General features: G+C 39.2%; 1 protein-coding gene across 1 annotated transcript in view; it reads left to right on the top strand.

The window, feature by feature from the left end:
- FAT4 (FAT atypical cadherin 4) overlaps window positions 1-24,543 on the top strand; it is a gene marked incomplete at both ends in the record, with an annotated part of 122,684 nt that overhangs the window by 60,697 nt on the left and 37,444 nt on the right. Inside the window, 3 exons of the mRNA XM_010150897.1 lie at window positions 13,561-13,692; window positions 17,690-17,951; window positions 20,514-20,927. Of these exons, the coding sequence (XP_010149199.1) occupies window positions 13,561-13,692; window positions 17,690-17,951; window positions 20,514-20,927 (808 nt within the window). The remainder of the gene's footprint in view (window positions 1-13,560; window positions 13,693-17,689; window positions 17,952-20,513; window positions 20,928-24,543) is intronic.

The raw sequence follows: 24,543 nt of genomic DNA, 5'->3' as shown, positions 1-24,543 counted from the left end.
AGATACGCAGAAATGGCAATATATTTCTTTCTTCTTTCTCTTTCCCATCCCCTCAGCCCCCACCCCTCCCTTTAAAGTTTACTAAGATTATCAAAACTCAAAGTTAGTTTTGACTTAATTGAAGGGAGGCTTTGGTTTCATCATTTCTTGTCTGGAGTAGTCCAACTGGACTAACGGCTGTGTTTGTATTATAATTGTCAACTGTTGGTGGTATTTCTGACTTAGTAGTCAGGGCTTGCTTATGACTATCCACAATAAAACCACATTCTTCTAACGTCTTTTGGGAGCAGGTGGGTGTTCAGTGTCTCCAGGTCAGTTGTGGAGTGTCCCATAGGAAGGCTGCAGGACAGCATGTACCATCAGGCATTAACCTCTGTCCTCTCCTTCCAGGTAGCCTAGAAGTGCACTGTACTAAAGCAAAAAACAAACAAACAAATAAACAAAAAAACACCCACCCACGTCAGTCAACCCTTTGAGGAAGGAATTAACCACAGAATCTGTTAAATAAGTTCACTTGGCTCACATGTTGTACATACGTATGTCTAGTGTCTCTTTGCTCTTCTCTTAAGGTGTCATCTTTGAACATGTTGAACTCCGTAAGAGATTGGCTGTGATGCAAAGTTGCTGGTATGGGGAGAGAGAGCTGTAACATAGCACTTGGATATTGATACAGGATTTGGACTATTAAAAGTTCTTGTTACTGACTGTAGTGACCAGAGAGTGTAACTTCATATGTTGATGTAGGTTCTACATATAAGGAAAGATATCGAGGATATTTAGGAACTAATAAAAGTCAAATCTCTGAATTTATGCTCAAATAAAACACTTCATATTCTTTATTAAGGAAGATGACTGTAAAAATCCCACATAAGCACACTATTCCAGCTATTCCAGCTATTTCTGTGAATGACTGTTTTCTTTTGCTTTATTTTTCTTCAGTGCACAAGGTCATGTATATATTTACAGAAGTGATGAAATGATAAGTTTGAAACATGCATTTTAATTAGTCTTTAATGCTTGATTTTCTAAATTCTTCTATGTCAAATTCAAAGTCCAACTGCTGAGTAAGAAAATTTAAAAGGTAAGTGTGGGAAACTAAAATTGTTGTCTGACATGAAAAATTTAATAAACTGAGTTTCAGCCACCTTCCACATTCCCAGACCAAAAAAAAAAAGTGTTATTCAGTTATTCAGAATATTTCTGGAGACCAAAGTTTGTAGTTATATGGAAATTTGAATCATCCCAGTTTGGTAAATATCCAATAAAGTTGTGTTCATTCAGCTTCAAGAAGGGTCTTACTGCAAAATCCCATCACTAGAAACATCAGTTTTAAGAGGAGAGCTAAGGTAGACCTGTTGAGTGTTGTTGGGCAGAAAAGAAGAGTTTGGAGGCATGTGGGACTTTCTTTTTTGATCAATATATGACTTGGTCTAATATGCACTACACCAGTCTTCTGTTAGCAAGAAGGACTTTTTTGATAATTGTAGTAGAGGTGTTATAGTCATGATTGACCAGAAAGATAACTGGGGTAAGATATGGGTGAAGTTACAGCTGCCTAAACAAAGATTGTGATACACGGGAGAAAAGTGAATAAAGGAGGGTTGGTGTGTTGGTCTTGCCGAGTTGGCAGAGGGGACCCCGCCACCACAGCCTTCATGGTCAGCCAGGTCTGCTGAGGGCTGCCAGAATGAGAAATTCCATCTGTGGCCACATAAAAAAGCCTTCCTGGCTGCAGCCTGTGGCCATGGGGAGGGAACAACCCACCCCGGCACTGCAGGAGCAGATGCAAAGCTGCTGCAGAAGACTGTAGTTGGCAAATGAGGAATAAGTTGAGGAGGGCATTTCCCTGACGTTTGAAGGAGGATGTGAAAATATTTTGAGTTTCTAGCCCCGCAGTTCCCTGCTAGCAGCCTGTTGATGCTGTGGGAGAAAAGCTTTTAGGCATTTCTAGGAAATGCCCCTGTTCTAAATGTAAAACTAGCAAATAACACTTTGGCCTTATGTGTTTTATTTGCTAAAGTCTATTTAAACTCATACAGGCTTCCTTCTCAGAAAGGTGCCACTTAAGAACCTTTGTGACACTGCAGAACATCAGTCAGCATTCAGTCCTTTACCTTTAATTCTCTTCTACACACATAAAGAAATCTGTGGTTTCTTAAGTGACTTCAGTAATGCTTTTTCTACCACAGCTCTGAGTAAAGAGCTTTTCTTCTGCTGTGTTTGCAGCCTTCAGTGATGGAGTGGATTTATCCTATTGTCCTGATGATTGAATGTGTCTTAAATGTCACACCTGTAAGTTTAATTAGGTGATTTATTTAATTTAGAGGCGTGACATTCCCATCTTTGAACCGCTAATGCTTACTTTTTTTGTCATTATCCTTCTTTTTTCTGGCATAGACAGAAACGTTCTTACCAGTTCTATCCATTTCTTACTACATGGCAGTAGACCTCATTTAATTAAATACAAAGCTATAAACTAAATGGTTCCCAAATGTGTAATATTTTGAGTATTTAACATATATAAAAAAACCCCCCAAAACCAAAAAACAACCAACCACAAAAAAACCCAAACCAAAAAGAAAAACCTTACTAGAAAGTGTTTGACAAGTGTTTGTATTGGTTTGGCAGGTATTTGGAATAGGTTTTGTAACTAGAGATACTGCTAGATAGAGAAGAATTAATGTCTTCATGAGAAGATCACCCCTTTTATCTGGGGAAATTACATAGGGCTGCGTGCGTGCGTGTGTTCCAGCATCCATGGGTAGGCAGTGAGAGGATGGGTGAAGGAGCTTTCTGGGTCCCTGCAGTGGCCAAGCAGTGCTGCTGATTCAGCGTTCAAGGGACAGATAGAGCTGCTCTGCTCTCCCTGCCCTCCTCGTCATGCCCAGTGCCCGAAGGCAGCTCAAGGAGAAATTGCACCTCTTAACGTGTGCCATAGTAAACTGGTGTTTCTGGTACATGTAGCCGTTGCTGAGGTGTGTACCCCATGGTGCTCCCCAGGTCAGTGCATTATGTTGAGGTTACCAGTTGGACATGTACCAAGGACTCCTGAATTGTCTGAAGGGAATGTTGCCTGGGCTATAACTTGTGCTGCAAAGCTCTCTGAGATGCTCTTCCAGCGCAGACTAGGAAACTGATGCTCTCCAGTTGTGCGAGGAGTGGCGGTTCATGTCAGCATCTCCAGGGAAGGCTCGCCTGCCCCAGCTGCCTGGGCTGTGCTGTCGGGATCAGCTCGGTGGGAGAGGAGACGTGCAACAGCTCTCCCATGTCCCTCTCCCTGTGCCTGCCCCGAGCAGGTAGGCTGGCATGGCAACCTGGCTGTTGTTATATGCATGTACATACACACCTGCACACGGGTGCCATATACATTTAGAAGAGCTTATGGTCCTTAGTACCAGCCCATCTATGCGCTGGTCGCACTAGGTTGCCATTTCTGGGCAGATCTGGCAGAGGTCCCAGTATGTCAGTTGGTCCTATTGAAATGAAGTTCAAATATAACAATCAATCCATTTTTAAATGGTATGGATATTGACTGAGCTACACATGTTACTCATTTGTCAGTACTGACAAAATAACCTGTATTTCATTATGGTTTTGGTGGTGAAGGGGGTGGAAAAAACATGACTGCTTGTGGCATTTCTTATCATTGTTATTTATTGTACCACTTTGATATTTATCTCTCATTTATTTTGAAGTTGGATTATTTTGGATTTCCGTGTATATGATTATGTATGTTTGATATGTGTTTTAAAATCAGCATGCTGTTGCTTTCTTAAATTAGCCAAGGTTTGAGTGGTGCATTCCTTAACCCAGTCTTAATTCCCTCTGTTGCACGTGAGACCATGCCTCTTTTTAGAAAGCAGTAAATGATGTAGCACTTAAACAATTAGTTTAAAATTTCGGGAATGGCTATGTGGCTTGCTTTGCCTTTAGGAAAACATTTGGTTTTCTGTTCTGGCATTTCAGACAACAGAGTCAGCCCCCAAAGCCCCACTTTGTTATTCCACCCCATCCTCTGTGAGCCTTTGCAGATGTTTTGGGACTGGGGGGCTGAGGTACTGGAGTCCTGTCCTGGCTCGTGGTCACTTTCTGTGGCAGAAGTTGTTGTCTTTGCCGAGTACTTCTTATATTATACATGTAATACACCCGAGCAATAAATAGTTGGTAAAACATACGATGAATTGTTTGCTTTACTTGCTCTTTCTTGAGATTTGACTATCTGACCCTTCCTTCTCTTGTGCTTTGGGGTGCGTAACAGAACGTTGTGACAAATCTTTGCCTGTAGTGCTCTGGCAGGGTACCTGAACCCATGAATGGCTTGGCTGTAGTGGAGGGAGTCAGTCTGGGAGCCCAGAGAGCATCTTTTCTTCTGGCATCAGACCAGGGAGGTGCTGAGCAGTGGGTTGGTGACCTGGGTCCAGTGCTGATCCCATTAATGGCTGTGTCAGGACACTGCTTGTGCCCCTTCGATGATGTCTGGTACACATGCAAGGAGTCAGTGCTGCAAATAACACTTTCTGAAGTTAATTTCTGTATGCTGCTCTGGTGTTTACTCATCTGTTTCTGTGAACATGTAGAGGGACAGAGTTTATCAGCCACATGTGTGTACTCATGGGCTAAATAATGCTCTTTCCCATGTTGCTGGTTTTAATGAATAGTCTGCCCAGGTACTGATAGTACCCAGGACCCCTAGCACGAATGAATAAATCATACTGCATATTGGCTTAAAGCGGTATTTGCAGCTCTCTCACAAGAACGAGCCATTTCTTTTCAGTGGCGGTATCATCTGGAGTTTGCTGCAAAGTTAGATGTAACCACGGTAGTTTCCAGACAATGCCTTATTGTTTGCACAGGCTGCACACAGAGACCTTGCATACCTACGTAAAATCAAGATTAAATTACCAACCTTTTTGGCATTTTTATGTAAGATGTTCTTTATTATGGTCTTCTCATAGCTAAAGCATGAGTCACTTGCAAGCAGTAATAGATTTTGGCTATGCTGCGTGATGAAGTGTTCTGGATGCAGTGAAACATTTAATCAAGACTTCAGGCAGTGCAACTCTCAGTGGTCACCTTAACAAAAAGAAAAAAACAAACACAAACAAGCAAACACCAACAATCAAAACACCACAAACACAAAAATCCAAATCAAACAAAACCCACCCACACACAAAAATCCACAAACAAACCAACCAACCAAAAAAAAGGGAAGAAAAAGAACAAATGAATTATAACACCTTTTCTTTGCAACACTATTGGTTAAACACAAAAAAGTGCTTTCACTGTTACTTGAAATCAAAGAGATATCAGATCTTAAGGAAAACATTTTTTACAATGAGGGTGGTGAGGCAGTGGCACAGGTTGCCCAGAGAGGTGGTAGATGCCCCATCCCTATAAACTTTCAAGGTCAGGCTGGACGGGGCTCTGAGCAACCTGATGTAGTTGAAGATGACCCTGCTCATTGTAGCAGGTTTGGACTGGATGACCTTTAAAAGTCCCTTGCAACCCGAACTATTCTATGATTCTATCATTTTTCTGATAGTTGAATTACTGAGTTTTTGAAGGCACTATGATCTCCCAGCATTTTTTTTTTTTAGAAAATATCAATGCTTTATGAATGCTTTATCAAATTGCCATACTAAACTGTACCTTACAATATGATTTTAACTCCAGAAAAATTACACAGTGTTAAAATAGTGGAATTAGAGCCCATGGATTAAAATTACTTGCAAAATTCCAGCATTGCATATGAATTTTGTTAATCATGTTTCCATACATGTTTATTTCATGGAGAAAATGAAACGTGTTGACAAAATGCATTTGAGCCCTAAGTTTCCAAACATTTTCAAGCCTGGTAATCAGTAGTAATTCCTGATATTGTGAGGGAAAAAGGAAATACTGCTCTAATCCCTATTCTCAATGGGCTCAAACTGTTGCCTTTTGTGGGCTCCTTACTTGATCTACATGGGGGTGGTTGGAGCGGGCAGCCATCTAGCCCAGGACAGCTTTCACATCTTCCCTTTCATTACGGTACTCTTGAGCTCAGACACTGAAATTAAGCCTTGTGCCCTGGTCTCCTCCTGTGGAGAGATGCTAAGGGCTATGTGTATGGCTGACATCTATTTGTTGCCTACGCGTTTGTCACTGTCACCAAAAATTAGGGGCTCTGTCTGAAATGTACTAGAAGGAGTTTGGATTACATTCACTACACATTTTTTTTTTCCTGAAAGTTGTTACCCCAAGAGTCAAAGATCAAGTGACTGCTGCTGCCCGTGGACTTGAAAACTTCTGTGGGTTTTTTTTTTCTTCCTTCCCCACAAGAGTGCCTTTTCAAAGTTTGGTTTGGTTTGGTTTTTTTTTTTTTTTTTTTTACATTTTCTGCACAGCTGCAATATTCCCCATGTTAACAGTGGGATTCTTAACAACTTTGCATTTCTATTTAACAGATTTGCTGGCCTGCAGCACAATAGACTAATGTCATTTTTATTGCACTAGCATGCACTGGGACTGTTTGCCTTCTGGAAAATGGGATATTCAGATGCCTCATTCACCCTCTGTCTAAGCAAAAGCTATTGCCTTGTCCCAAGACATTTTCTTTATAAATGGGCTTTCCATCTTGTTGTGGAAATTGTAAATATGCATGGCCTGTGGTTCAGGTTTTCTGCCTTTCTGAGCTCTACTATTATTGGTTATTCGAGTAATTTAAAAAATTAAGTGGGTTTTTTCACCCCAATGCTTACTGCTTAACAGTATTTTAGTTAGAGCAAGAAGGGAAACTGGTTCAGGATAGCCTTTGGGATTTTATCATTATTAGAAACATTGTTTTATAGATTTTCTAGGAATACAATATATATATGTGATTTTTTTTAAAAAAAGGATTTTTCTTCTTTTCTTTCTGGACATGCATTTTTGCTTGCTTGTCCTCTTTCTGTTCCCTTGCCTTTACAGTTTGTAGGAATCATAAATGCACTGGTCCTGCAAGCCCTTAGTATAACCGTAATGTCACTGATGTGAGTAGCCAATATGATTACTCACATCTATAAAGAAGCAATCTTCACATACATGTGTGGTTTTCAGCGTTAGCAAAGTTTGCTAGGTGAACAAAAAGGACAAAGTGATGGAGGCAGGAGAAAAATTACTAGTGTGGCCAGTTTCTTCAGTTACTTACACGGATGTAATAATGGTTGATTTTTTCTCTTTTATCATCATGAATTTTATTTAGACTATTTAGCAATGGATGGGGAATGGAATAATTTTATTATGTTAAAACTGATAACGCACTGCCTCTCAGTCTCCATCAAAGAAGAACAAGCTCCTTAATTTTTTAAATATAAAGGGTCATATAATGGCTTAAGCATAAACAAAAGTCTTCAAGGCGATGTGTGCCAATGCTGTTTGTAGATTATTTGATGGTATCTCTTGAGAGAGGCAGTGAACATCACGGCAGCAAGCAAAGGGAAGAAGAATGACTCAACGACGTATAAATTGAAAGAAAAACTGTTGCTTTTCCATTCTGTTTGATCTTTAATCAAATAGCTGTAACGTTTGAAAACATATCGAACGCGTGAGACATCTAGGAGTTCCTTTCTTCTTAGATTGTGTTCTATCTATAGATCTCTGATCGAATGAGTAACATGGATAGGGTGGCTGCAAGCAAGAATTACTGCATGCGTTTTGGGACTCCCAGTGAAACTTGCTGCTGCCACATGAGCTCATTCAAGTTTCCTGTGGCATCTTTTTTTTTCCCCTCATTTTCATTCAATGGATGGAAGAACATTAGAAAAGTCTGTCTATAAACCCTACTCACCTGAAATAAAAGAAAAATAAATGTTAATAAGTGTAATAAAAGGGATTTTAAGAGGAATAAGAGGGAAAGGTTCTGACCAAATGAGCCCATTGGTTTATAGAAGGTGTTATGATCGAATAGAATTTGGCATGTTGCCTTCCAGTGCAATGCTTTATTTTACATACCTTTGTAGCTCATAAACACAGTAAGTTTGGTCACTAAAACAATTTCTTGTTCCAGAGTAAAACTTTCATGTTAAGTTTTTTATGTTGAGCATGGAATTTGTCTAGCCTGTTCAGTAATAATTGTCTGGGGTACTAGTATTTTTAAAGTGGATTTGGTTCTTTTGCTCTAAGAAATGAAACTTCATCTTTTAGTAACTGTTTCTTAATTCAAGAAATTATTTTGAATAAGAATATATTATTCAAATTCAAACTCATATTCATTTTAGTTAACAAAAAATTATCTTTTTTCTTGGTTTCCATCATAACTGAGTTTCTCCTTGCCCTTCTAGAATAAATTGTTCTCACAACTAGGTACAAAGTGTGAAGCTACTGAAGACTACATTGCAGCATCACTCTTGGTAAAGAGTGTCTGTTCCACTGACTACTCATAAATGCCACCAATTAATTCAAAGAGGGTATTTTCTTAGTGACTTCTTGTGTTGAGTTTTGTGCCCTAAATGCTTAAATAGATACTGTATGCTTTATGAATTGAGATCTTAGCATCATTCCTTATATGGGTTAAGGCCTGAGGTTTTTCTGAATGGAGAAAAGGGTTCTTATTTTTCTTACATCTATGTTTAAAGTAAATTGAGGCAAAACTGTTTGAGGTGAATGCTCCCCTGCCTTTATCTGCTCTGAATTTGTTTATGAAGAAAAAACACAAGACACTAATTTCAACAGCAAATAAGAATCTTAACAAGTTCAAGGTAATTAATACTTTTCTCTGCTTTGAAAATGTCCATGGCAGCAGGCTGCAACAATCCAACTGTCACAGATGAGGATGCATTGACCATCTTTAATAGTGGCAGGGATACGGTGTTATTGTGAGAATGTTACTAAGCCAGCAGAAAGAGAAATTTGATTTGACATGGAAATTTGTTGTATTGTTTGACTTGCTACTTTTGCTAATCTCTGTTGTTTGTTGTATGTTTGTATTTTGGCATCTTACTTTAATATCGAACAACAAACCAACCAATCCAAATAAACAGACAACAAACAAAAAAAACCACTGGCATGTTTGAGGTCAGGCAAGAATATTCCCCATGTTGGACAGATTTGGAGGAAGTAGTGGTCGTTATTGCTTTCCATGTAGCCTGGTGTCATTGTTGCTTCCTACAGTGGTACAGACGTTGTTGCCTAATGGTGACTTACTGTTCTGGGGACCAAGGTTTGGAGAAATCCCTTTTTTTCCTCCTGTGGCATGTTTTAGGTTTTGAGGCCTCTGGTTTTGTAGATATTTATTCTTGTACTTGCTGCTGCTGTTGGTGGCATTTTTGCCATTTGTGGTGGTGCAAGCACAGCATGTGTTCTGTAGACCCTCTGAACACGATGCCCATGGTACAGACAGCCAGTAATACTGCCATGAACACCTTGTTTTGCCTTCATTAAGTCTGAGGTAGAATTGCACATAATTATTAATTAGTAGCACATGATATTAATCAAACCATGTATTTCAAGAATCTGAGTGATATACATGGATATATTTACAGAAACGTAATATGGGATTAGACAGATACAGACAATTGGTTGGGGAGACATTCAGTTTAGATATTTGGTTAAAGCTTTGTGGATTTTTTAATTTTTCCCCCCAATAAAGATGTGAGAAGACATGCTGAAATCTTCCAGTGCCCTGTGCCAATGAAAGGCTTTGGGGTTGTGGTTGTCCTTGGAGGTTCTGTTTGGCATCAGAACTTCTGAAATATTTTCAAAGTAAAACTAATTTCTGAACTCCTGGATAGAAGATTGGACATTCAATTTACACCTGAACACGTTCAGGATGTATGCTTTCTTAAACAAGGCCTTTGGCATAAACCTTAATGGATTCTTTTGTTTTGAGGAAAACGTAAAGATTTTTTTCGAGTCTTTCTCAGAGGTGTATCAGTTAAGCAAAATTTCAGCAAATGGGCACGTCCCAGGATCTTATTCCTTAGGTTTACAGTACTGTGTTTAAGCTGAAGTAACAAGTAATATCAGAAATAAAAAGATAACTTTACAGAGGGATGTAAATTAGACTTAGCCAACAGTGAATTATGAACTAGTATGCATTATATAAGCTCTGTGGATAAATAGTAAATCATGGTGTAAATGCTCTTTAAAAATACTGTGGTCTCCTCCTAAAAATTTCCATCCTTTGTTTGAAAATTTCTTATTTTTCCACCATCTAAAACACATCTTCAGTATAAAATACAGTGTCTTGGTTTAATTCTGAGCCGATTTTTCAGGATAAAATTACTTCCTCTATATTCTCTTTTTTTTCAGTTCTTTGGAATCTGATTTTATAATTAATTTATTTTGTCCCTCAACCCTTAGCCATCTGTATTCTTGGATTCTATTTTAAATTATTCAAGCTGTAGGCAATGCAGAGGTCCTCACCCAAAACCCCAGAAGTTGTCATATATTTTTCATATGATTTTTACAAAGGGCAATCTCTCATCATGAAAAGGAGTTCTGGTTGTGAAATGTCACCTGCGGCTGAAACATTAGCTGTGCGTGACATATATGGTATGAATAAATAAACTGCAGAGCTGCACAGCTGCTTTACCTTGAAACCATATCTGGGGAAATGCTATACTTTGAGCAGAAGAGAATGTATTGTTTGCTGTGCCAGTTCAGGGGGCAGGACCCGCTTGCAAGGATAGCTGGCAAAATCCTTCATCTTTCTTTTCTACTGCGTCTCTCCCATTTCTGTGATTAATTGTCACTCGGATGCAGCAGTCACTATGAAAACCAACACAGGCTGTTTTATTCTCTGAAAGTTTGTATCTGGTTGGTTAGTTGTCGAATCATCACTCATGATGCTCTGGTCAGCACTTCTTGTGCTTCTGTTGTCAGGGATTTAAATTTCACGATGAAACAAAAAATATTTTGTGTACTATTTGTGAATTGTCAAAGGAATTAAATATGGTATAAATAAAAAGTGGCCTTCTATAAAAGGCCGTATAAAGCCTATAGGACCAGGGTTTTTTTTGCACTTTAGGCAGGTATATCAATAATATTAATGTAATGTTTCTTCTGTTTTTAAAGACAGTTCAGTTCCCTTTACTGCTGTGGAAAATTTCTGTTGGGCTGACAGTGACAGTAACCTACTGTGGGCGTAAATACTGAATGCTGACTGGAAAAAAAAAAAAACAAAACCCCACCACAAAAGGCAAAAAAACCCCAAAGCTCACTCACTTGATGTGACTGCAGGTGACTTAGGTCCCCGGGTGGAAGGTGTCCCCTGTGTGACAGATATACTGACCAGAGACCAATGTAGCCATAATGTGTTCACAACAGTCTAGATGTCTCCACCCTCTGAAGAAATCCTGTTGGAGGAAAAATGCTTATCAGGGAGATATTTGAGCTCCTTGCAGCCTCCTCTGCATTAGAAATGACCTCTGAGGCAGAAGAAATGGGTATGTTAGGATCAAATATACTCTCAGAGTATTTAGAGGTCTATAGCAATTTGTATTTTCAGGGTCTTCGAAGGACAGTGGCACTACACACCGTATCTGTTCCATCACAAATTCTAGCACTGGTGGAGATGTTGGGCTTTCTGAAACAATTGCCTTTGGGAGGACAGAAAGATGGAGTATCCTTCAGGATGTGGTCTCAGGAGGCCCACAGAGGACAGATGACCCTAGGGTACAGCCGCTGAGAGCTCATGGAAAAATGCAGCTAGTGAGCCTAGGTGACTGTTGTTCTGCAGGGACAGCCAAACCACTTGTCACTAAAATGCTTATCTTGGGTTTTGTACTCGTGATCAAATCAGAATGGCTTGGGAATTGGTGGTCTGTATGAAAACAGAATAATAATAAAAAAAAAAAAAAGGAAAATATTATGGCATGTGACTAGAAGTAGTAGAAATTGTAGACATCAGATCACCAAAATTCTTCATTGATTATATCCAGAGCAGCCTAACCCGTATATTTTCATCTAAGTGCAGGGAGATCCCTGTGGATAATGACATGGCAGGTATTGTAGTATAACGAATATTTTCTTTATCAATCTATCTGTCTTCTTTAAGTCATCCATACCTTTGTCTCCCTTCCTGTGCAACAGCCCTATCTACTTTTCTCTATTCCTTGATGAGCAATAAATCATAGAATCATAGAATCTTTTTAGGTTGGAAAAGACCATTAAGATCATTGAGTCCAACCACTAACCTAACACTGCCAAGTGCACCACTAAATCATGTCTCTAAGCTCCTCATCCACATGTCTTTTAAATACCTTCAGGGACAGTAACTCAACCAACTCCCTGGGCAGTGTGTTCCAAAGCCTGACAACCCATTTCTGAAGAAATTTTTCCTAATATCCAGTTTAAACCTCCCCTGGTGCTACTTGAGGCCATCTCCTCTTGTCCCATCACTTGTCACTTGGGAGAAGAGACCAACTCCCACTTCTCTGCAACCTCCTTTCAGGTAGTTGTAGAGAGCAATAGGGTCCCCCCCGAGCCTCCTCTTCTCCAGGGTAAACACCCCCAGCTCCCTCAGCTGCTCCTCACATGACTTGTGCTCTAGACCCTTCCCCAGCTCCGTTGCCCTTCTCTGGGCATGCTCCAGCACCTCAGTGTCTTTCTTGTAGTGAGCAAGAAACTGAACACCGTATTCAAGGTGCAGCCTAAAGAGACAAGACTTCCTTCAGCTACTCAGTTTTCTTGTTAGTGGGTCTTCAGATTTTGGTGGCCATTTAATATTTTGGGTTCAAAGCAAGACTTTATTTTTCATGCTAAATGTAAAACAGCTGTGTTCTGACTGACTGTCTATCTGTCTGTCTGTCTTTTTTGGAACATTGTGTGCCATACCCAGCAACAAGGGAAAACGAAGCTCTGCAGCTTTTTGAATTAGCATCAGCAGGGCAGAAATCTTGCTTATGGAAAATCAGGAATAAATAACACACAACAACCTTTCAGAAACTATCATTGCTACTTGGAAAAGCATACAAATGCCACATGTGAAATGAAAATTTGTTTAGGTGTACATAGGCAAGGAGAGTAGATGCTAGTGGGTGCTTCTGAAGTAACGTTTATGTTTGCAGTTAGAGGAGAGCTTTGAGAAGAGAGAAAAACATATTATTAAAAAAAAAAAAAGTGCAAAGGTGTTTTTTCCTCCCTCAGAACGGAGAGTTGCCAATATATAAACATTTCAGAGAGAATTTTACACCACCTCATCTTTATGTCAGGCAGCATTTAATGGTTGAATGATCTCCTGCCCTGGGACTTGGCAGCTATCCTCCAGGGGCCGACTTTGAGGATTACAATGACAGTCTATCAGTGGATCTTTTCCAATATAAACTAGACTAGGACCATTTAAAATCAGTTGCTATCAACAAGTCAAATTAACTTTATTTATTTTAGAGGCTTTCCTGTGAGTATTTTATAACAATGTGGAATTTTAATATCCAGAGGGGCTTTTCCTGTTGTTGGTCTGATTTGAGAATGTTCTAATGCATGTGATTAAGAACAATTTATGTGATTTCTCTCAAAATTATGTGATTTGTAACATTCAGGTCCAATCAGTGTCTAACTCTCAGTGCTCACACAACTTTTTCCTATTCCTGCTTTTTACAGGTGGAAATAACACTTCAGGATATCAATGACAACCCACCAGTATTCCCCACAGATATGCTTGATCTGACTGTAGAAGAGAATATAGGAGATGGATCTAAAATATTGCAGCTGACAGCCATGGATGCTGATGAGGTAGGAGCCTGGTTTCATATTTGAATATCTGTAATAAAAATTCTATTCTGAAAATACATGTTCAGAACAGAAAAACTGTTCCCTTGTTTTCTTTGTGAGACCTTGGCCTTGGGAGTCATCGTGGTCACACTTTAAACTGCGTTTGGCCTGTTCACACAACTGTATTTGGTATCGTGGAGTCACACGCGGGCAAACGCACACAAGTGAGACAAATTCTCTATTACTTGAAGGTTGCTTACCGGTTTGTATAAAATCAGTTCATGTTTTCCTAGCATCTTTTAATGAGCGGTTCCTGTAATGGCAAAAAATGCGTCCCATTTCATTTTAGATGGTCTTAGTATCAGTCTCATCATACATCATACCTGGTGACCTGGTGAAGGTGCTAGACTGCCCAGCTTGTGATAAAGATTTACTGACATTCAGTTTAAGACCACAGCTTGAGATCTAAACTTAGCTTTGAAGCAGAGATGTTGTAGCTGAGCTCAGTTTCAAGGTGTGCAATAACATCAATGTGAGACGAGCCTTGGAGAACCAGAAAAACTTTTGATAATGCCTGCTCACCTTTTGATTAGAACTACTTAACATCAATATTATCCTTTCCTAAAGAAGGTTTTATTTCACCAAAAAGAGGGGAAAAGAAATAATGTTAAAATATGTGCTCTGTACATGAATGTGTTTGCAAAATAGTTTTGCCCACTTAGATACATTGCTGTGAGGATACTGCAACTAAGGAGCTATTAAGCATCTAGCAAAAGCCTTTGAGCAACTGACGTAAAACAGTTGACCCCTTGGTTTAGTGAGGGATACTGCAGTCATCTTGTATGCATAAGGCAAATATATCCACATATAACTTGATGTGTTCCCTTCTTTTGGAATGTAGGTTATGAGAATGTTAATCATATTGTTTCAAACACTTGAACTAATTTTTTCCACTGGGAAAAGCCCTAAAAAGTCAATATGAACATGCAAAGAAGTTTGTGTTGTCATTAAAATATAGGGTTACACTTGACAACAACGAGCAATTCTTGCATTCAAATAATAAGGTAATTCAACCCTCTCAAGAGAATTTTATTTCTAGCCTTTTTTATATTAGCTTGGTTAGTTGTCCTGTGACTGTTAATTGGTGTACTTAATCTTACAACTGCATGGGGAACCGTTGTAACACTCTCAGGAATGGTAAGAACATGATTATGAACTTTTTACTCTTTCCTTTGTTTTCTGATAGCAGCCTGATATACAGACAAAAAATGGGATTTTGGAAAGTAACAAAAATGTAACTGTCTTCAGTTTAGGAAGAAATAAATATTGAACTACCACTCTCTGCTGCAATATGGCAAACAGATATCTAAGATTTTAGCAATGTATTATGCTCCAACCTCTTTTTGACTATTCCTAAACTGCACCTGATGTGTTATCCATTCTGAAGCACTCCACCCAGTGGGAATTATCTTAGACAGAAATCAATCTTTTAATAAAAAAGGATGATTTCGATTCCCTACCAGAACATTTGTAACTCAAACCCTTTTCAAAGAGTCCAAGTTTTATTAGCTATGTGCAGTTTGGGGTCAACATACTTGCCTTTCCCCCCAGCTCCCCAACCTTCTTTGAAGTTGAGGGCACAGTGAACATTCCTTATTTTTCATATAATATTCCTGCAACATTATGCTTTTCTGGCTTCTTTCTTTGCATGTGCAACTTATGTATGCAGCTCAGTAAAACAGCATGCTGCCTTTGCTACATCCACAGGTGCTTTCAGAATCAGAGTTTTAGCTTCAAAAGTGTAAGTGACAGAACCCCTAAAACTCATGGCTGAGTTGTGTACTAGAATCTCTCCTACAAATATTTTAAAATGGTAGTATGAAGGCAGCAAATTCCAAACCCTTGTCCATTATAATAAGGACAATGTAGAGGCTTGAGAAAAGATGTAAAGACATTCTCTAGATGTTAAGTGGTACCAAATACTTTAGCAATTACAACAGCTTCTAGCACTTTGCAACTTTTTAAAGACAGTAGTCGATGAGAAATTTTTATACAGCTTTTTAATACATTTTGCATATCTGTATTTTGTTTTGCTTCTCACTTAATTCATGTAAAGTTACAAACTTGATTAAACCAGTATCACACATGACTGCGATTTTAGCTCTCCCTATAGGAGCTGGCTAGTCAAACAAACAGTGAAGAATGTGGTCACCACTGAAATCTTAAATTATCATCAGATGTTTGTGCCAAGCTGCACAATTGCAGGAAAGTGTGTTACATCCCCCAGCTACACCTGAGCACACAGATGCTGTGTACGCTGAAGCACTGCATGCAGCTCTTCAGGACTGGGCACCTGTAGAAGCTTGTTTTCTTTCTAAATTTCATGTTATCAGTAGCTCTGTCTGACTCTTTGAAACAACACTCCAGAGAAAAAGTTTGGCATGAGGCACTCTCAGAAGGTCAGGTAACTAACCTTTGTCCCTCATCTCACAAATATGAGTGGGCGACTACCTTTGTTATTTTTTCCTTTCTGGCAAGAGTGTATGAAACAGCTATAGAATTTCTTCCTCCCTGAGCTCTTCAATCTGTTGTTCCCTGCAGAAGTGCCATCTGCCTGTCAGTGGCTGGTTTCAGAGGGCACCATGAATACCTGCTTTCCCACCAGAACACCTTGCCTGACACAGTCAGCACGCAGGGTATAGGTACATGTACCTGATGTTGGAGGTCACAAAGCCTTCAGTGCCCTTCAGCCTGTGTTGGAAAAAGGACATGACCCCCGGATCTTAGGTCTCTTTCTGTTTTCCCTTAAAGAGTGATGTCAGTATGCTAAGAAGCAAAATTTGTAGCTGAGTACTGGCTTTTGGGGGAAATGCCACCCAAGCTGGTGGTGGTTGCTCTAGCCAGCTGCTGTTATCCCTTGTACCAGCCTCTGGCTGCAGCGTCACACTACATAACCCATCCCCAGGAGGTGGATAAAAACAAAGCTTCCCTTTTTCTAGGAAACCTTGATACTCCTCGGAGATGAGACAGTAAGGTGAATTCATTTTCTTGATAATATTCAGTGATACATACTGGATGCAGGTGACTTCTTGCAGTGTTTGTGATGGGGTAGGGCTGAGGCAAAATGCTCTGTGCCGATGTTTTTTGAATGGAAGTTTCTGTATTTTTTTCCTAAGTTCTAATTTCAATGTTTAAGGTGTGGGGGGGAAGGTAGGTGATAATTTTCTATGTAAATTTACTTCTCCTTAATTTTCCTTTTAACCAAAATGCTCAAAGTCCATATGAATCCTTTTTTTCCAAGGACAAATGAGATGTGTTGTTTGACCTAAAAGCGAATGATTTTGACTTCCAGCACAACCCAAAAGATCAGAACTGTGATTTTAATGACACATGATTTGTCACTTTGAGGCTGTTTATTTACAGGCATAAATGTATTTCCATGCAGAAAATAGCCGTTGAGGGGCTGCTGCAAGCACAGCTTCTGTGAGTTTCTGCTGACCAGGAGCTGCAGCTCTTGCCGTGCGAGCTAGCTGGTGGAGCTGCCGTGTGGCTGCCCATGTTCCTCTGTCCTTGCATCCCTCCCTCCATCCCACCTCCAGAGAGCAGGAAAGGCAGAGCTGATCCCACTGCAGGGATTTAACTTAACCTTTGAACATAAACCAAGAAGAATAAATACTGATCCCTGTTTAAGATGGGAGATGTTACACTGCTCAGTGATGCTGTCTTGAAATTTAAACAGGTATCGGAGCTTTGTGGTGTTGATTGGATGTGATCCTTTTATGAATAGTGAAGAAAAAGTATCTGGGTAATCTCATCATTTCACATTAAAAACTGTGTGTGTTTGCATCTTTACTGGGGGATTGAAGTAGGGAATGGGCAGAAAGGCTGTTTATTAAAGGAAACTGTTCTGAAAAATACTCGCCAAGTGCAGTTACTGGAATGATTCTTGTCTTCCTGAAAATTATGATGTGGTTTTCCTGGCAAATAACTTGATTTGACCACTTCTGTTTTCACTTAGGGAGCCAATGCCCTCGTCACATACACTATTATCAGTGGTGCGGATGATAGTTTCCACATTGACCCCGAGTCAGGAGACCTGATAGCTACCAAGCGCCTGGACCGGGAGCGCCGCTCCAAGTACTCCTTGCTGGTTCGTGCTGACGATGGCCTGCAGTCCTCAGACATGAGAATAAACATCACTGTTAGTGATGTCAATGACCATATCCCCAAATTCTCCAAGCCAGTGTATTCCTTTGACATCCCAGAAGATGCTACTCCAGGTAAATAGGAAATGGCCCTAAAATTTACCAAACTTTTTCATTTTGTCAATCCAAAGGTACTTGAGGGGGAGAGGGTAGCTGACTTGTCTGACTTGGCCAGGAAGCAGAAGATTCTGAAGGCGCCTGTTGGGGTGGGGTGGAGAGGCAGAAGGAATCGCATCATGCTGGGAGTCTGCTTGCTAGGAAATCTTTATCACTAGTGGGGTCAAATTTTTCTTCAATGGGAAATAGAGGAATGGTTACCACTCAAATAAATTCTAGCTGCAGAATAGGAATTGTGCCTGTAACCCAGTGGAAGCCTCTGAATGCAACTACTTAAAAAATAGCAAACAGAAAAGTAGTAGAAGGATCAACTTACAGAATACAAACAGTATAACCTGTCATGAAAAAGATTTCATGGTGATGCTAGTATTGATTTAGTGAGCTGTCATCAGTGAATATGACTTACTGTGCTTAATTCATCAAGTGTAGGATCACAAAGTGGGTGAACATTGAGCAGCCAGTAGTACTCCGATTCCTTAATAATACTCCCTACATATGTTCAATTACTAACCCTAACATCATACTTCCTTGATCTTATCTTTGACCCCTTTTTTTTTTGCAAGGTTTTTGTAGAAAATCCAACCTTTAGATAATTTTGTTTCCTAAATATGATCACCAACTTTAACTTGTTGTTTTCTTCTTTGAAAGCTTCTTTCTTATGCAAGAGTGTTTTGAAGTTTAAAAGTTAGGTTGGAAGTGAGAAAACATTTAGACCAAAAAGTTTTCAAAAGCTGTGCTATATTACATGTCTCCAGATGAGAAATTAATATTACTTACAATAAACAGTTTCCAGCATTTTCTGCAGACTGCTGGTTTAAAAGCACTATCTGCCAGTATTAGTAACTGAAGCATCTTAGAAGCTTGTTCTAAAACACTTATAAACAAAGGAGATGCAAATGACATGGTGATAGCGTTCAAGCTTTTCTTAGGACTTTGACTTATAAGTGTGGGAGGCTCAGCCTGGGACAACTAAGATTACCCTTATGCCTTCAACTTTTGTGTTCTGTCTCACAGTCAGAGTCCCCTAATTCAGTGGTGTTTTGCATTAAAGGATTACACTGCAATCAGCTGCGTCTCAGGACTCTGATCTGCGAGTAATCGAGACATCTGTCTAGCACAGAGTGGTTTGGTTGCTGATCCCCAGCTATGCTCTTCTCTCTTGTCTATCAGAGTCCTGAGGCTCTGTTTGTTCTAGCAGGAATAACCCTGGAAATGGTGGGCATAATTCCCTCCACGCTAAGATGCTGCTTCTCTCTTTAATCATTTATGGGATGTACATTTGTGCCTTATACCCATCTCAGCAGTGATGGATGCTGAAGGAAGAAACAGGCTGATTTTATGCTTGAAGTGCTGCAGCTTCTCCTGTTCCATTCTCCAGTGGTCCCGAAGCAGCTGACAGGCAGGTCTGCAGGTGAAGCACTGCGAGGTTTCCCCTTTGGGGCTTTGCTCTCTACCCTGGAGAGTAATCCCCCTTCCCCTTGAAAGCCTGGCAGCTGCCGTTGGGAACTGGACCTTCCCTGTGCCTCAGTGAGGCTCTCTGCTGAGCTCCCCTGATCCTGCTGTGCTGCAAACTCACCGGAGGGCTGGTAAACCCCATCCATTTTTGGGACAGCCCTCTTCACCAATTACCATGCAATTAGAAACGCTAAAACTTGAGGTAATCAAATGGATGTAAAAGATACCAGCATATTCACCTGGTTTAAAGAAAGTTGCAGCACTATTCTTCATGTTGATGATAAGCAGTTTTCACTGTCACATTGCTCAAAAAGAGTTAACTGTGCTGCAATGCATGCAATTCATCTGGTTCCATGGAAAATAAATTAAATTATTTATTTTCTTGGAAATGAGCTGCTCTTAACTATAATTAGTGTTTGAAATACTAAAGGGTGACACTTAATTTCCAAACTTTAGTAAAATAGGCCAGTCATGCGAATGCAGCTACGCAGAAATGAAAACAATGGCACAAATTCACAAGGAGTTGAATGTCAGAAAACAGTGAAGAACAGACCCCTATTAGGTTTCTGATTTTCTAACCTCAGTTACCCTGCAAAGGCACTTTTTCAAAAAGTAGAGCTGGGATATTTGCTATGTACTGACGTTTCAGTTTCTGCATTTAGAACAGGATATCTAGAAGTTTCAGAACTTGTATTTGTCTGAGGGGAAGAAAAGGTCCTTTGAGTTGTAGATAGAAAATACCTAGCAGTAGAAAAGGTATTTTTACCCCAGTTCATATGGATATGTTACCGTTTAAAGTTTAAAACAAGTATTCATGGCTATTTCTATTTGGTGTTTTGGTTTTTTTTTTTCAGTAGCCCTTTAAAATAAACATCATACTAAATGCTTTTCCTTTCAGCTTTGAGAACCCTTTAATAGTAGTTAGTCAGACAATATTGATTTTTGAATATCTACTGGAGGATAGCTCTTACTCCACAGAGTTTCTTGATGATGAGCTGGCTCTGACCACAGCAGTGAGGTGCCTTTTGTGAGTGACTGATTTTGCTGTCCTGTCATGCTGTGCAGGTTCCTTAGTGGCAGCTATTCTAGCCCCTGATGATGACTCCCCTTCTGTGTGTTGTTTTCGTGTTTTGTTGGGGTTGTTTTTTTTAGCCACTGATGATGACTCCGGTATCAATGGTGAAATCACGTATACCGTTAGTGAAGATGATGAAGAGGGTATCTTCTTCCTGAATCCCGTTACTGGAGTCTTCAACCTGACTCGCGCGCTGGACTACGAAGCACAGCAGTATTACATTCTCACCGTCCGTGCGGAAGATGGGGGAGGTCAATTTACTACCATCAGAGTGTACTTCAATATATTGGACATCAACGATAACCCACCAGTGTTCAGCATGACCTCATACAGCACGTCTTTGATGGAGAACCTGTCTCCAGGATCTGCTATTCTCAACTTCAACGTCACTGATGCGGATGATGGTAGGTGTTTCCTGATATTCTGCATGTCTGATGATAAATACATGTTTCACAGATTACGTCCTGATTTCTCCCCTGGTGCTTAGGTTACACATTTAAATTAGACCCAAGTGTTTCAGGCTGTTTTTTTTCTCAAAGTTTATAATAAATTTCTGGCAATACGAGACATTGTCTGCAATAATTTTAAATGTACTGTAACTTTTAAATATATCATGAAGAGAATTGTGATCTGCAGAGTGGTTAGAAAATGATTAAAAGAGATCACAGGAAAATTTCTTATTAAAATAAGCTTTAATCTTGGGGTTATTTATGGCATCTAGAAGGTGTTAATTTGTTGGAGTGCAAAAGATACAATCTTTATAGCTTGCTTAACCATTTTGCCATACAGTTTATTTCCAAGGAAGAATAATTATAGAGAATAGCCATAAAATACATAAAAATAATTCCATAGCCTGCTGCATTTTCTTGTGTCCACAGGCATTAGTCAGTGTGACTTAATATAAAATTATTCACAACACTCACAGTGACTGTAGGGGTGAAGGTTATTTTTGTGACATGTTGAGCAACCTCGTCTCCTCTCAGCTTGACACTGGCTCAGCAGAGCCCATAGAGGTGTTTTACACTGAAATGTGTGCTTCAAGCACAAAGCACCTACATGCTTTGAAGAGTCCCAGTTTATGCACACAAAACAACTGAGCTGATCAAGATTATTCAGTAAAACAGTTTTTTCTCAGGAAATGCTGAGATGTTGACCTCGTACATTTTTGTGGGAACATAAATTTTGTGCTGATGGATAGAAATTTCCATGGTAAAAATTGCACAACTGGTTTTGAGACCAAACTGAGAAAGTGACAGAGAAAGGATTCTAAAAGATAAGCCAAAAAGTCAAAAATTATAACTTGGTGGTATTGGCTATTCTTGCATATATCTCTCTTTCACCACTTTTGGTAAAGCTTTTATTTTATGTAAGCTGTAAGTTGGAGGAGGAACTTGTGCTTGCATCATGTATAGCCAGGGAAGGGATTGTTCCTTCAGATCTGTAGATAAATGGATTTGTGTCTAACCTATCTTCTCTCTTCTTTCTTTCTTTTTTCTTTTTTTTTTCCCCCCTCTTAGAAGTACAAAGCTTGGTTTCAAATATTTTTGAATCTTAATTTCACTTAACCATTATGGTTCTCCTTTTCTATTGCACCTCATACATTCATATCCATCTGCACGCAGTGGACGTGAACTATATCATAGCACTGGCATATCATTTTACAGTCATCATGCACTCAGTTATCAAGGAAGAAAATGAGTATTTGAGAAGCAATGCAATGAAAAGTCAGATATTGTGCCTTTTATATTTTCTGGCACACACTTTTCTAACAAGCTGGTTTTAAATTAATAGGGCAGAAACTTCATTCCAAGAGCGTGCCAGGTTGAGTGGCCCCACAGGACTGTAACTTCAGCAAATGTGATCTATTGGTGTTTCTGCTTCAAGCCCAAACATGTTATCCTGTGTCATCTTATATTTATCTAGAGTACAGAAATAGCTAGTACTGTACTCCTCTGCATGTGGCTCAGATAATGCACACAATGCACACAAATATAATTTTGTTGATTATTTATGTTATATGATTGCAGAGTTTGAAGGAGCTCTGAAAAGACATTGTTTTATAATGAGATATGACTGTTCTTTTAGGATAAACACTGATAAAAGACAAAAACATGGTGATAGTAAGGCTGCTTCCATTTTCATTTTCTTGTTCAGCACACCCCTTGGGAAACAATAGCTGTTTATCTCATCTTGGACAGTTTCATGTACAGATGCATAGTAAATATCAGCTACAGCTCTTGGTTATTTACAGATCAATAAAAAACTCTACTTTCCTTACACACGTTCATTTTGAGATTCAGATTTTAATTTTTCCACATCACATTAACAGGAAGAATCTCAAGGCAAAGGACAAGCTTGTCTATTTGTTAAAAAATATAGCAAGATAGTCCTCGAGGCAAAAACTGGTGGGATTTCCCAGTTAGACTCTACAGATATTCAGAGAATGGGGTGGCGTGAAGTAGGATTTTTTTTTTTTTTTTTTTTTTTGGTCTTGTTATTAAATAAATAAAATTAGAAACAAGACCTGTGAAAGAGCATCATCATGAAATTGGTGGCTCTGTGTCTGAGCTCTCACTCAGCGTTTTATCAGATTAACCATCAGATTAAATAAAACCAAAGCTCAGCAAAGAGGATGCCCCTACATTCTCCCTAAGAAAAGCCCAGTGTCAGACTTTGGTAGAGGGAATGGATGAGGTGCACAATGCCAGCTCGGCATGCTGTGTTTACAAAGGAATGGTTCATTAAGTGGCAGTCCTCACTCTACTGATTTAGATTTTGATTGCCACTGGTTTAGGCAACTCTCCTTCTGCTTCACTGTTTAAACTATGTGTGTTAGCAGCATTGAAACCTATGAGAATACAGGACAAGGAATGAAAGGGGCCATGGAGGTGAGGTAGAATTTACTGCTTGTTCTTCCTTATGGAAACAAACACCACCATAGAAAACAATGGGGTGGGGGAGTATTTCTGAAGTAATTTTAGTAATTTTCTGCTGTAAAATCTAAATCCTACCTATCTCCAAACTCAATTGATAAAAATGTTGAATTGCCAGAAAGTACTTTAGTGAAATCAGAAGACTTTCACCCATATAATTAGCCATTTGAAAATAAAACTGAACAAAAAAAAGAATAGCAATTAACTTTCACAGTGCTTCACTTGATCAAAAAAATGTAGAAACACCATTTTCTTGCATATAAATGTATTAATTTCTTTAACTGCATTAAAATATTTTGTCTTTCATGTTTGGTTCTGTTTATTTTATAATTAAGTTCTTACAAGAGAAGAAAAGAGAGGGAAAGATGTCAATTAGAGTAGCCACTGGAGGAAAGACCAGAGTTCCCAAGCCTGAGCATAATCAACAGCAGAGAAGAATAAATCTATATAATTACTTAAAAATAAATCTAAATAATTAATAAATTAATAATGCAGGAATAATTTTATTATCAAAGCAATTAAGTCAGTGGGAACTTCTGGGTAAAAATTAGAAAATGCACAGCAAAGTAATCAGCTACTTAAGCAGACAGCTTGGTTTCTTTCATGAAAAAGCAAGTTTCAGGAGTAAATGATGAGTGAACTGTTTATTAATCTCTTTGTTAATCTACTAAACCTAATCACAGTCTTTTTGACCCAAAACAAGAAAGCAGAATTTTCAAAATTAATTAAAATTGGAGTTATATATTTATATATATGTGTGTGTGAGAAGGCTTATTTCAATTAGGTGTTCCCAAAAATTGTTTTTTTAGAGTGAACTCTGGAGTCGAAGCAGGAACATACATTTGTTTCCTTTGTGGCATACTTAAGGTAATTTCACAGCCTCGTCAAGAGTCAGAATGCGTTTTCCTTACCAGAATTACAAATCTCTCCCTTGACCACAATTGCTAGTTACGTTTCGATTATAAGATGAGGGCTGTTCATCTGATATTTCGTAACACCATGCCGTATATGAGAAGCAGACCTGTCCCCAGTATTCACTCTTGGTTTGCTCCAGATAGTCATGGGAGTTTCTGCCAGTGGCTTTTTT

The sequence above is a fragment of the Eurypyga helias genome, unplaced genomic scaffold (genome assembly GCF_000690775.1).
Source record: "Eurypyga helias isolate BGI_N326 unplaced genomic scaffold, ASM69077v1 scaffold3074, whole genome shotgun sequence".
Taxonomy (NCBI): Eukaryota; Metazoa; Chordata; class Aves; order Eurypygiformes; family Eurypygidae; genus Eurypyga; species Eurypyga helias.
Note: the sequence above shows the minus strand (reverse complement) of the source record. Positions and strands in the feature narration are given on the sequence as shown.